Genomic DNA, 13,457 nt, shown 5'->3' with positions numbered 1-13,457 from the left:
CTTACTTCCATACTATTTAAACCAAGGATAAATGATTAATTTCAAATTTCAATTTATCAGGAATATTGTTCTCTGTATAACGCCAATATTAAACTTTAACTAACGACTCGTCATCATATTAAAATGAGAGTCTACTTTAACATTTCAAACAACGTCCAGCTACGTTTATCACATATTTGTAACGAGTATCAATATTTCACCTAGTACACTCGTGTCCAAAGTTAAGGTCACAAAAATAAAATTTGCGAAACTGTTAACTATTGACTGTGTTGCCACGAAATTTGGCACACAGGTACATTTGAATGGGAGAAAGAACATACAAACATAACAACACGGAAAATATTTAAATTGGGAATTCAGAAACAGGATCTATCAATAAAGTGTTACATTATGAATCAGATCAAACATTTATCTCGGAAAAAGCCTGTCTAATATGTAGTGTGACCACCGTGCGAACGAGCTTTACTACTGTTTTTACTTCCTTTTACACAAAAGGAAGTATTGTATTCGAGAAACAATTTTCACTCAAAATTCGGCCTTAATTTCCATTTTGCTCACCGCCGAATTAATGTTGAGTTTTTTTTTCAACCCGATCACACGCGGATAAGTGACTAAGAACGTATAAACACTCGAAATATCCATTTTGACATTCCCCTAGTTAATTGCAACGAATTTTCTCGTGACGTCCGTATGTACGTATGTATGAAAGTATGTGCTGTGCATATGTGCGTATGTGCGGATATGCGTATGTATGTCGCATAACTCAAGAACGGTATGTCCTAGAAAGTTGAAATTTGGTACGTAGACTCCTAGTGGGGTCTAGTTGTGCACCTCCCCTTTTGTTTGCATTCGGGTGTTTCTAAAGGGATCTTTTGCCCCTTTTTGGCGGGAAATCATTGTTAATTTCGATGTATACTCAAGTGGTGTTATAATTTGGCGGACACTTGGCGATATATCGCCAATCTTTTGGTCGCCAAGTTTTTCCGCCAAGTTGGTGAAAAATTTGGCGATTTTTTTTCTTGAAAAAAAAAAAATCTGGTTTCAATTTGGCCACTGGTGGTGATATTTAGAGAGTAAACTATTGAACCACATTAAAATTGTCAATAATGGAAAGATGACATTAAAATTGGAGTAAAAGGAAGCCATGTGATGCACACATCAGCTCGTTTACATAATGTTTATGATGGTGTCGATAAATGCTTGGAGCAACTAAGCCCATTCTTCCAAAAGCGCGGCTTTTAACTGTTTTAGAGTCTTAGGAGGGGAGTTACCGTGCAATGGCATTTTCTGGATCATCCCAAACATGTTCAATAGAATTGAGATCAGGAGACCTTGAGGACATTCGAATATGTTCTCAACATGTTTGTGACTTTAACTTTGGACTTGAGTATGTATCAACTTTTGAGTAATTCGGTTCAGCAGTAGCTTAACTGAAATTTTCAGAAAAATCCATCGCTTAATATTGAAATATTATCTGATGTTTTTGCGCAGAAAATAGAATCTGTCATGGGTATGGGGCGTTTTTTTTTTTTTTTTTAAAGTACAACTATAGACTAACTCATCTACAAAAGCAGGAAAGTATTAAACTAATTTTAGTTCTGAACTAATGTCATTTACATTTAGGTCATACACAAATTAGTCATGAACATTTTACACATAGGTGAAAAATTTATGTTGTAAAAGTAGCTCATTACAAGCTAAATCTCAAAGTTGTCGCTTATTTTAATTGAATGTAGGGCCTATAATCATTGTTTCTCAAAAAAGTTTAAATGATGCTTTTATGTATGTCGATTGTTGCCTGCCTTGTCTAGTGGACAGAGATGTCTGACTGCGACAGGAAGGTCAGGGTTCGAATCCCGACTCGGGCGTGGACGTAATTTCTTTTTCCTGTCCTTGTCATTTCTTTGTGAGAATGTGTTGTTGTGCTGTGAATGGTTGCCTACCCTATAAACGGGTCCTTATGGCATGTGTGTACTGTAGAAGTAGGACTTCAAACCAAATTAGGGTACAGTTGGAAAAGTGAAGCAGCGCACCCCAGATTTCCAGCCTAGCTGACACACAACCAGGGCCGGATTTAGGGGAGGGCAGGCGGGGCTACTGCCCCGGGGCCTCCACAACAAAGGGGACCCCACAATAATTTTTTTTACAAAATATCCTAACTTTCGCGGGTCGAAAATCTTGGATATATACATATATATTAAAATATTCGGATATATATCAAAGTATCGGATATTTTCGAAAATATGATGATCTTTTCGAACTTTGATTAGGGGCCTCCACTCCTTCGTTGCCCCGGGGCCTCCACACTTCCAAATCCGGCTCTGCACACGACAACAACAACAACAACATGTACCTATGTCGATTGATACCTTACCTGTGTTTTCAGTACATATAATGGCTGAACAATTATAAATGCTTTGAGCCCTCTCCTCCCCCTCCTACCGGGAAATGTGTATGTTTTAGCTGTGGGCCATTCCACGTGACGAAACAGGACATTTGGAGTGGTTTTTTTCTCTAGATTTTGTTTCATAAATACTAATAATGTAAACTAAGCATTTTAGTTTTGATAGAAACAGTAAAGATTTGAAACAAAAATTATGTAGAACATCAGAACTTACTTTGACGAAAATAACTGAACGACATGCAATACAAAATGCCTCTGAGTCACAGGCATTTTTTTAAATCGCATGTCGTTCAGTTACGATTCTGATTCCGAGTCACACCTGACTACAACTGTATTTATGTCGAGGACTGCATACTAAGTGCCTTGCCTCCATTATTTTATATACCGATAGATGGCAGCACCATCACCGGATCGAGCAGTTAATGAGAATTTAGAACTAGTCCAGGAGCTAATAGCTACCTGGTGCTAGCACCCCCAGAGGTATCGTTTCACTTGGAGGACATTGAGACCACGAGCATATTTAACGACGCCCAGTCCCCTTTAATGACGACGGTGGATCTTCGACCATCCAGGTTCGAACTCAGGACCCTCCGGCCCCGAATCCGACACTCTACCGATCGGGCTACCACGGACCTGTCGTTCAGTTATTTTTACAGACTGTGACGAAACGGGAGTCGTATGTGTCCCGTTCCGTCACAGGCAGGGTTGGCTCACGGCAGGGTCACGGGCATTTTATTGCATATTCTCCAATTATTTTATTTAAAAACGATAACTTTTATTGTTCTACGTAGTTCTTATGACAAATCTATACTGTTGCTATCAAAAATAAAATTTCTATTGTTTTATTTGTATTTATAAAACAAAATGCACTTACAAAACTACTCCAAATGTCCCGTTCCGTCTTATGGAATGGCCCATATGTAAATGCGTTCATTCATAAATCCTATTAAAATTATGCGTTTTAAATAAATAAACACTTACTATCATAGATTTTAAAGAACCTTTTAAAAAACATTCTTAACGCGTTTATTTAAACACGTTGCGTTACGTATCTTAAACTTCCAACTGCTTTCATTCAATGATTTTACTGTACTTGGATACGTTTTCAAAATAAATAAAAACGTTCATTCATTGACACCTATATTATGTTATGTATTTTGCTCAAAACTAAGTATAAGTTTATAGGTTTTACTGCAAGTTTCAATTTTTGAAGAAAAATTACAATTTGTAGTTAATTATCAGGGGTGTGTACAGGGAGGGGGGGAGCAGGGACACCTCTTGGCCCGGGCCCGAGCCTGCAAGGGACCGAAATTTTTTAAATGAGGGGTGAAATACATGTAAAGACATAGGGGTAAACAATATGGAGGGGACCCGTGAAAGTCATTTGTGACGAACCCCAAAACTTATGTGCACGCCACTGCTTATCATACATTTAAATTTGACTAAAATGTTACATTTAAAGATTTCGTGGTTCGCGCGCATGGTTATAAGCATGCCTATCCTTATTGGTGGAATCTTCGACTCTGATTCACTCTATTTAAAGCCAGCAATTTTATTTGTCACATTTCAACTTGTAATGTTTCAATCACAGTCTTTTTTTGTTGTTTTGTTTAATAAATAACTGGCATGTTTTTTTTTTTTGGCACGCCTATCCTTATTGGTGGAATGTTCGCCTCTGATTCACTCTGTTTAAAGCCAGCATTTTTTTTTTGTCGCATTTCAACTTTTAATGTTTCAATCACAGGTTTTTTTTTTTTTGCTTAATAAATAACTGGCATATTTTTCTTTTTTTTTTTGGATGCCTATCTTTATTAGTGGAATCTTCGCCTCTGATTCACTCTGTTTAAAGCCAGCATTATTTTTTTTTTGGTACATTTCAACTTTCACAACTTTCAATGTTTCAATCACAGTTTTTTTTCTTTTTGGTTAATAAATAACTGGCATGGTTTTTTTTCTCTTTTTTTTTTCTTGGGACTCTGCTCAGTTTTTTTTTCTGGAAAAATTAAAAATACATTATTTTTTTTTAGGTTGTAGGAAATCCAGTTGATGAAAATAACGGATATCACTACTATAATGTTCAAGTGAGTCCTTAACAATATTATATGGCGGAATATTATTTGATATCATCTGATAATACTTAAAAAATAAGATGCTATTGTACTAAATTTTCATTTGTGCAATTTCATTAAAAATAGGGGATTTATTGTGTTGGTTTTGGTATACAAGTTTTATTAGTGTAACCTTATAAAGATTAGTGGATTCATTGCTTTGATTTTTGTTATTTAATTTTATCAGTGCAACCTGATAAAGAATAATGACTTGGTTACTGTGGTTTTGCATACAAGTTTTATTAATGCGACCGAATAAAAAATAGTATATTCCTTGCTTTGGTTTTTGTTGCCATTATGAGAAATTTGAGTTTGAAATCTGAAAATACTCATTTAATATTTATGCTGCAGTCTCAAAAGATTTGTAAAAAGGTCTCATATGCCGAAAAGAAATATTTTTACAACTATGAACAAGGCAGTAAATGTTTCTGCAGTTCCAAGGATAAATTATCATGTATAGTCGATTTCAATTAATTAGTTTTATAATTTGATTTTTAAGAAACGATAGATATATAAAAACTATCCATTATCCCCCCCCCCGAAAAAAAACCTATTTGTATTTCTCAGATTAAAAACATAAACTCTCGCAGCTTATGTTAGAATTTATGCTGCAGTCTCAAAAGATTTGTAAAAGGATCTCTTATACCGAAAAGAAATATTTTTACAACTATGAACTAGGCAGTAAATGTTTCTGCAGTTCCAAGGATAAATTATCATGTATCGTCGATTCCGATTAATTAGTTTTATAATTTGATTTTTAAGAATGGATAGTTTTATAAAAGCTATCCATTATCTTACCCAAAAAACGAAAAAAAAATCGTATTTGTTTTTCCCAGATTAAAAAACACTAAATCTCGCAGTTAAAGTTTTATGGTAGAGAAAACATGAAATTCGTTTCATTTTTTAATTTATTCAAAGAGTGCACGGCTCGTAATTGCTTGCACAGTAAAATTATTGCCCCATGGGGCTGAGAGATGTCTTGTTTTATAGAAGCGAAACAAGAAAAATTTGTAACTTCCCGTGAAAGTTTCCCCTTCGTTTCGTTTTAAATTCCTTCAGTTTGAGCACTTAATAGAAGTAAGGGAAATCAACATTCTCCACCACCTATAATACTGAGCTGCTACGACTCTCTGCTCAAAGATAAGATAGACTGAAAGAAAACAAACGGGATTCTAGAAGGTTTGCCACTTTTGGTTTTTTTTTTACAGCATTGAGGAACCAAACCAATATTCGCCGTATACTTCGCGTTGATTTATTGCTGCTCTGCTTCGAACACGTGACTGACGCCACCAATAGGGGAATTTCTTTATTTATATCTACATTTTAAAAAAGAAAAAAAATGAAGTTCCACTAGAAAATCTTTAGAAGAAAAAATGCTTCCAAAAACGTTTCTATAGTTTAAGCAGCCGAACCTGGCAGAACTGGGAAGGCCGAGCAGATTTTGAATAAAGCATTACGACTTTTTCGGATTAAGTTTGCTCCACCTATAGTAACGATACAGCTTTTTCATAGGTGTCCTTGTCAATGTTACATAAGAAAAAGATGCATCGTTACAAGAAAAGTTTAAAAAAAATCTCAGTTTTCTAGAGACTTTCTTGCAGTACTGCAGTTTATTTACAGTGTCAATTTATCTTTTCTGAAAACGAAGTATAGTCACCCAATAAAGATATCAGTGGGAAAAGTACGAATTTTCCGTTGAAACTATGGCACTATTAATATTGGAGCATTGACTGAAGCATTTCAATCAGCGTTTTCGAATTTGTGCACAAAGTGGCATAAACTTGGATTTCTAACTATTAATCAGTGCAACTAGAAAACTTGCACCGTGTATTAGTTTAAAGTTTCTCTTTTTTTTTTAAAGTGCAAGAATAAATTGCATTTAGCTACTCATTGAATGTGTATAGCATGTTAATTGGCTTAATGAAGTTATTTGACAACTACATAAGAACTTGGAACTTCAGTACGAGTTTTTTGAATATTTAGAACCAAATTATACCGAGATTTTCCCTCAGAGTAATAGTAATGTAGAGAACATGTTTCACTGTCGACAAAGTAGAAAACAAATTATAGGATGAATAAGATACTGATGTGGTAAAAAAATGGGATGGTTTTATGTTTGGCAACTTTTTTGCCATCGCGATGAAATTATTTAACCTACTCGCTAAATTTCGGAAAAACAGAATTCTTGAGAAAACATTTGGCTTAAAGTTAAAACTTTTAGCTTGGATATACTTTTGTATATGTACAATTACTTGTATGGAAACGTGATTGCGGTTAAAAATGTTTTCATGTTGACAGTCGATGTAACTCTAGTGCTCACTTTAGTTTTGTTTTAAGGACAACCATTGGTAGCTTGATGCAAATTATGAAGTGGAAAAAGTTTCGTTGGATGGACAAATTTATACATATATTAATATTCAGTGTTCAACTATTTCTTTGCAGATGAAACGACTATATTACCGAGGGCAGGTAAAGAGCAGTAAATGCATTTTTTTTTTGCATTTTTGTCATGTATGGTACGTTAGCTTTATTGTACAAAGTTACCAATTTGGTGTTTCTGCTGAAAAAAAAAGCTCAAGAAGAACGTCAAATACCAACGTTTTTCTTTTGTTGGTACTGAACCCAAAATGCGTTTTTTCAAATGTCTCGAAAAGTCATTTCTACAGATACTGTCGTTTACCTGCCCACGGCAGTATAGTCGTACCATCTTCAACTAAACGTTTTTAAAATATCAGTCATTAAATTTTCAGTGTCAAATTTGTAAATGTCAAAGTTTTACACGAATTAAAAGTCTTTTGCTACGTAATAACGACTTTTTTTTTCATGATAGGGCCTTCCCGGTCCTAGAGGCTATCAAGGACCTCCAGGACCACCTGGTGTTAAAGGTGACAAGGTAAGTTCTTCAAGCTGTATTTTCTGAGTTTTTTTTTTCGAGAAAATTAGCCGTTGTTTCGGCACGTGGTGAGATATTTGGGCTGTAAGAGAATATTAATTTGTAATTCGCAGCTGTACATATTCATTTTTAGTTAAATATTAATGATAAACATGATTTGTTTACATTACAATTATTCCATTTCGATACTGTGTCCGTTTAATTTGTTTGCACTTATATATTTTCTTGTACATATAAGATTAGACTATCCATTAATTTGTTCAATTTATAATTTTAATCCTTTTACACAATCGATCTAATTTTTGTGAACTCATCTTAACCCCATAAAGTATCGTGTTGCTACTTGGCAATATCCCAGATTTAGTCTTCTAAAGTACTATAAAAACAAATTGAAATTCTGTAGTTGCCAATAGAGAAGAAAATACTCACCGAAAATACTATCAAATCAGTTTTAAACTGATGGAAAACAAAAATAGATTTAATTTTTCGGCATTCGCAAATGCAAGGCTTTTTTCTTTTTAGTTTAACGCACTTGAAAATGCCTACTTCTTTTAATTCTATGACGAAAAAGTTATACTACAATTTAAATACTAAGGCCTTTTCTATAATTTTTATCGATGTTTCGGGCATGTGATGGCCAATTATTTGTTGTTGTTTATTAGTTAAAGCTCGATGTTTCCGAGTGGTTGTTTTAACATAAACGAAGCCTAAATTAAACTAAGATATTTATAAGTATTTTCTTTATGATCAGAACAGAAGTTTAAAACCAAATAATATATTTCAAGCCGGTAGCATTTCCTAGTAGTCAGAGAAGTCTGACTGCGATGGGGAGGTTTTGGTTTCGAATCCCGGCTCGGGCATGGGTGTACTTTCTTTCTCCTGCCCTTGTTAATTTTGTGTGAATGTGTTGTTGGTTTGTGAATAGTTGCCTACTCTATAAATGAGTCCTTATTGCATATATGTACTCTGGAAGTCAAACTTCTAAATTACGGAAGAGTTGGAAAAGTAAAGCAGCGCATTCCGAAAAACCAGCCTAACTGACACAAGCCTACAACAAACACATACAGTAAAACCTGTGAAGTTGACTACCCTTGTAAGTTAACCACCTGTCTAAGTTGACCTCTTTTTTCAGGCACGGAATAGCCCTTATCATTAAAATCAACCTCTGTAAGTTGCCCACCTGTTTAAGTTGACCACTAAAGTAGTGCACCGCAGGTGGTCAACTTACACAGGTTTCACTGTATTTCAAAGAGGTTTTTAAAGAATCAAGGATTTAAGGGTTAACTATTTGTTGAGTTAGGGCTCCTTTGCACGAGGCTACTTAGCTGAATCAACTTTCGAATGGCGGTTATCAGAATTTTTAAAATTTTAAGAAAAGTGATGGCCTTTACTCGACAATCAACTGATCTTTAACTCCAGGCACATCAGCAGCTACCATTCTCATCCTGATAAGATCAATTTTCAGTTGATTCTACTCATCCGGACACTGCCAAGCGTTCGCTACTCGCTCTACACGCGAGTAAGCTAGCTGAGTCAACCCGGTTCAATTTTAACAGCGTTGCGAAGCAGCTGCTCGAATAAATTCGGCTTATTAGGAGAAAAGTTGGTTCAACTAAACTGTCTCTTGTGAACGCAACGACAAACACCAGTCAACTAGTTGACAGACAACTTTTTCAAAATGTTGATTCAACTAATCGCCTCGTGCGTAGGAGGCTTTAGGGAATGAAATTCTGTTTCTGTTTACTTTACAGACATTCCTCGTGTAACACGGTTCTTGTAAAACTCGGTTTCAATATTACACGATACAAAGTTTGCCTTAATTATAACACGGATTCGAAGTTACACTGTACAAAACACGAGTTTAATATGTTACGGTTTTGACACAACATGATTTATAAAAAACTGAACACAACGACGGGCCACATGGATCAGCTTCGCGAACAACATATGGCCCACGAGTCGTACATTAGACACCACTTATGTAGAATACACACAAAGGCACAATTTATATAAAAGTCTGATTTTTTAAAGAGGTATTTTAGAAGAATGACAAGCTCGGCTGTTTCCATTAAACACAGAGTATGTGTCGGGTAAATGAAAATTGCACATTCAAAACAGCTGCGAAGGTGAAATTCATAAATAAATGTTTTTAGTAACCACATGACAGAAAAAAAATAATTTGGAGCCAGTAACTTATCGTCTCTAGGTCTGCTGGAAAAGAAAATATTCCATCACTCAACTTTGGCGAACAATTAATTTCAATTCAGACGAAGATGAAGTCTACACAATTGTTTAGAAACACTCGGAACTCTCATATTGTCTTTTCTACATTGTTTTCTGCGTACATTTATGTATATAGTTTCTAGAGAGAGAAGGCTATTTCTTTTTAACTGTTCTCAAAGTAATAATGGTCTAATTTTTTTCTTAGATGTAACATGTTTATTCCCGTTTCTTAGTAATGTTTGCAAGGTAGATTGTTTTCTGACTTTCATAAAATAATGAAATTTATGGTGCAGGGAGATCCAGGGCGCGACGGACTGAGTGGACTGGACGGAGCTATAGGACCACCAGGACATATATTCATGATACCAGTAAGTTAATCTTAGGTATCCAATTTCAACATATTTTTACGAGATTGCGTTGAACCTTTTATGATGATTTGAATGTTGAAAAATTTCGTTTCAGTTGATATATTTCACTTTCAACGCACTATATAAGCTTTTTTAATGAAGTCATGAAAGAGAAAAATAACTGATACTAAATTACTTATGAAAGATATATCTAGACTTCATGAAGACCGACTTTCTGAAGTTGCGCCTTGGACATTTATTTCCAATCTTGCGTGGAGTATTTTAGAAGAAAATACTAATGGTTTTAAGAAATTCTTATTATTTAAGAAGCATTTCTAATTCTCAAATGTCAACTTTAAAATCTTTAGATCTTATTATTATTTTTTTAAATTTTAAGAAAAATATCAGTTTTCAATAAAAAGTAAAATTTTCACTCATCGGTAAACAGTTGTAGACATTAGAATACTTTCATTACGATTTCCTGTCTTTAATTGTTGCAAAAAAAAATCATATCTCAAAAGGTCCATGTATTTGAAAAGTCATTTTAAAATCTAAAAAATATCAAAATTTTGCAAAAAATCTTTTTTCATTAAGAAGCCACTTTTTTATGTTGCAATTTTTTTTGAGTTAAAGTATATGTTAATTTAAATACTTATGTTTTCTTGTGGAGTATATTTTTACTGCTAATATTTGTTTTTATTCTAAACAATAATTTCTGTCATTTTGATACGTTTTGAGTTTTACTCCTTAAAATTGATTTTTTGCTTCTACAAGTTATTTGAAAAGAATTAAAATTTTCAATGAATAAACACTTGTTAATTTAATTTGGAGATTTTTTCTTAGCTTTATCCAAACCAGATATGTTTTCTCACGAAAACAATACTAATTAACGTCTCAATTATATTCTCTGTTTTACATTTTTTAAAGTCTTACATTTTAACCAATAATTTTTGCATTTTAAAATTAGCATGAATCATGCAAAAGTATTGACAATAGTATATTTTCCTGCGTATTATCCACTAATTATCTGTTAAAAAGTGTGAAATAAATGAGGTGCGGATTATACACTGCCACAGATTATCTATGTTTCTTTTTCTCTACCCCAAAGAGATCGGTTCACTGCCTATAGATTGTTTATTTTACACAGCTTGGATTTTTCCTTTACGCAATTCAACCTGTGTAAAAATAAACAACCATGCAGTCAAGGGAGAAGCCTCCATTAGAACAAGATTAGACCATTTGCTCCTTTGCTCGACTCTTTATTTTTTCGTAATTAGCGTGCTATAATCGCGATATCAAAATAAAATAGTTATTTTTTAGATTATTATTAAATTTATTTGTAATTATACCTTGAAAATTATTACTTCTTCGTTTTTGATTTAGTTGCTAAAATTGTATGTCAAATCATAACAACTTCGTTTTTAACATCGTATTATCTGCGAAATTACGACGCCGCGGATAATACGCAGCAAAATACGATCATAAAAAATTAAATGTTTGAGTTTCATGAATTACATTTTTTTTTGGTACAAATTCATTCAGTTTTGCTTAAATCAATAAAGACAAGCAACTAGTGCAATTATTCTCATTTTTTCAACAGTATCAACCACAAGGAGACACAAAGGGACCAGACAACACCGAACCTTTAAGGCAGATGTTGAGTCAGCACATGGTAAGATTTCTTTTATTGCACTCCGTTGAATAAAGAAATTATTTTGTAAATGTGGTAGCCCCCCCCCCCCAGAGCTTTGCAGTCATTTAGAACAATTTTGCACCATTTCAAACTTTTTATTACATTTTCCATCAAAGCACAGCATAGAATGCTCAATGCTATCCTCTTCTGGCAAGGTTATGATATCAGTTTTATTCTTTTTATGTTACAAGATAAGTTGGTTACAATATACATGGCTCATTATGAAATTCAATCATTCTAAAGCAGCGGTTCCCAACCTTTACCCCCTTGCGAACCCCTTCCAAACTCCGAAAGAAGTTGGCGAACCCCTTGGGTACTTGGTAATAAGTAACAAGCAAAAAAAAAAAAAAAAAAAAAAAACCGCGCGCGCACACATCTACACATAGCCAATAAAATTTGTGAGATTTTTTTTCAGTTTGATGCTGCTGCATAGTTTATAACAAGAACGAAAACATAATTGCAAAATATAGAATTACAAATATTGCTACGAACTAAAATGATCGCTAAAAAGTCAATTAAAGAATGATCTTTAAAATACCTTTCTGGGAACTCTCAAATTAACTAAATGAACTTTTTTTTTCTTACAGTAAAATGAGAAAGATCTCGGTTTAAGTCTTCTTGAAACTTTCTACGACCTAGATGTTTCATAAAGATTTACTGCTTACATTAATCATTTGATTGCTTATGCTATAATTGCAGAGTAAACTGCGTATATTGAGAAATAACAGAAGCGTCTATTTTCACTACACGCATTTACTCTAATTTTTACACAAAAGGTAATTTTTAACAAAACAAATACTGTTAAGCTTCCTCACTACAAGAAAAATTTTCTACACAAATTTCATAAATTACTTATTTACATATAGCGCTAATTAAGTTGCATGGTTAAATTCCGTTGATTTTTTTTTTTTTTTTTTTTTTTTGCGTAAACCTCACACTGCAAAACTTTCACCCTCGAAAATTTTCTAAAGTAATTAATTTTTCCTACTTCCTGTGGTATTTTTGGGTTGCTAGCCATTCTCTCTCTTTTTCCACAATAAAGCTCGAAGTAAATTGTAGTCTATGTAGTGTGAAAATTACAGCAACAAACAACAGCGTGATCACACTTCTTTGCATTTTTGACTCAACACAAGAGAAGAGCTGTAGCTCTTCGTCAGACTCAAATGGTAAATAAACTAAACTTCAAAATATTTTAGACGCTCGTATATGCTCCATAGTGCTCCAGTTAATGTTTTCATCAAGTTTAATCAATTTTTCCGATCAAAAGCTTCTGAGGAAACGAACGCTTTCAAATTCTTTCATCTGAGGACATTGTATTCATAAGTAGAGCTTTTTCAGCATGGCTTCAGGGCTATCACCTATCATTGTCAATGGAAGCGCTAAAACCGGCACTTTGTAATAACAGACTAAATTATTTAAATGTAAAATATGTCAGGAAGTATGCAAATATTTTCAAACTAAGAGTATCGAATGTGCGAGAGACAAATGAACAAATAAAAGTAAAAAGGTGCAAAATGTGCTTGAAACCGCTTGAGCATGAAACTTCATCAGAAACAGGCATGTTGAAACTCCGCCATTACAATATTTTTTTTCGCAAACCCTCTGAAAACCTCTCGCGAAACCCCAGGGGTTCGCGAACCACCGGTTGAGAACCGCTGCTGTAAACGGACCGTTTGAAAGCTATTCTTGAAGGCTTATTTTCAGCTTATTTTTACAGCTTTTGCCGTAGCATGATGGGATGCAAACAGCATTGCATCCGCGTAGGCTACGCTTTTGCCCGTTGATTTCA

General features: G+C 34.1%; 1 protein-coding gene across 1 annotated transcript in view; it reads left to right on the top strand.

The window, feature by feature from the left end:
- The window catches only part of LOC129230586 (collagen alpha-1(V) chain-like), a 161,085-nt gene that overhangs the window by 28,089 nt on the left and 119,539 nt on the right, over positions 1 to 13,457 (top strand). Inside the window, exons 6-9 of the mRNA XM_054864990.1 lie at positions 4,432 to 4,485; positions 7,343 to 7,405; positions 9,922 to 9,996; positions 11,576 to 11,647. Of these exons, the coding sequence (XP_054720965.1) occupies positions 4,432 to 4,485; positions 7,343 to 7,405; positions 9,922 to 9,996; positions 11,576 to 11,647 (264 nt within the window). The remainder of the gene's footprint in view (positions 1 to 4,431; positions 4,486 to 7,342; positions 7,406 to 9,921; positions 9,997 to 11,575; positions 11,648 to 13,457) is intronic.

This window comes from Uloborus diversus, chromosome 9 (assembly GCF_026930045.1).
Source record: "Uloborus diversus isolate 005 chromosome 9, Udiv.v.3.1, whole genome shotgun sequence".
Taxonomy (NCBI): domain Eukaryota; kingdom Metazoa; phylum Arthropoda; class Arachnida; order Araneae; family Uloboridae; genus Uloborus; species Uloborus diversus.
Note: the sequence above shows the minus strand (reverse complement) of the source record. Positions and strands in the feature narration are given on the sequence as shown.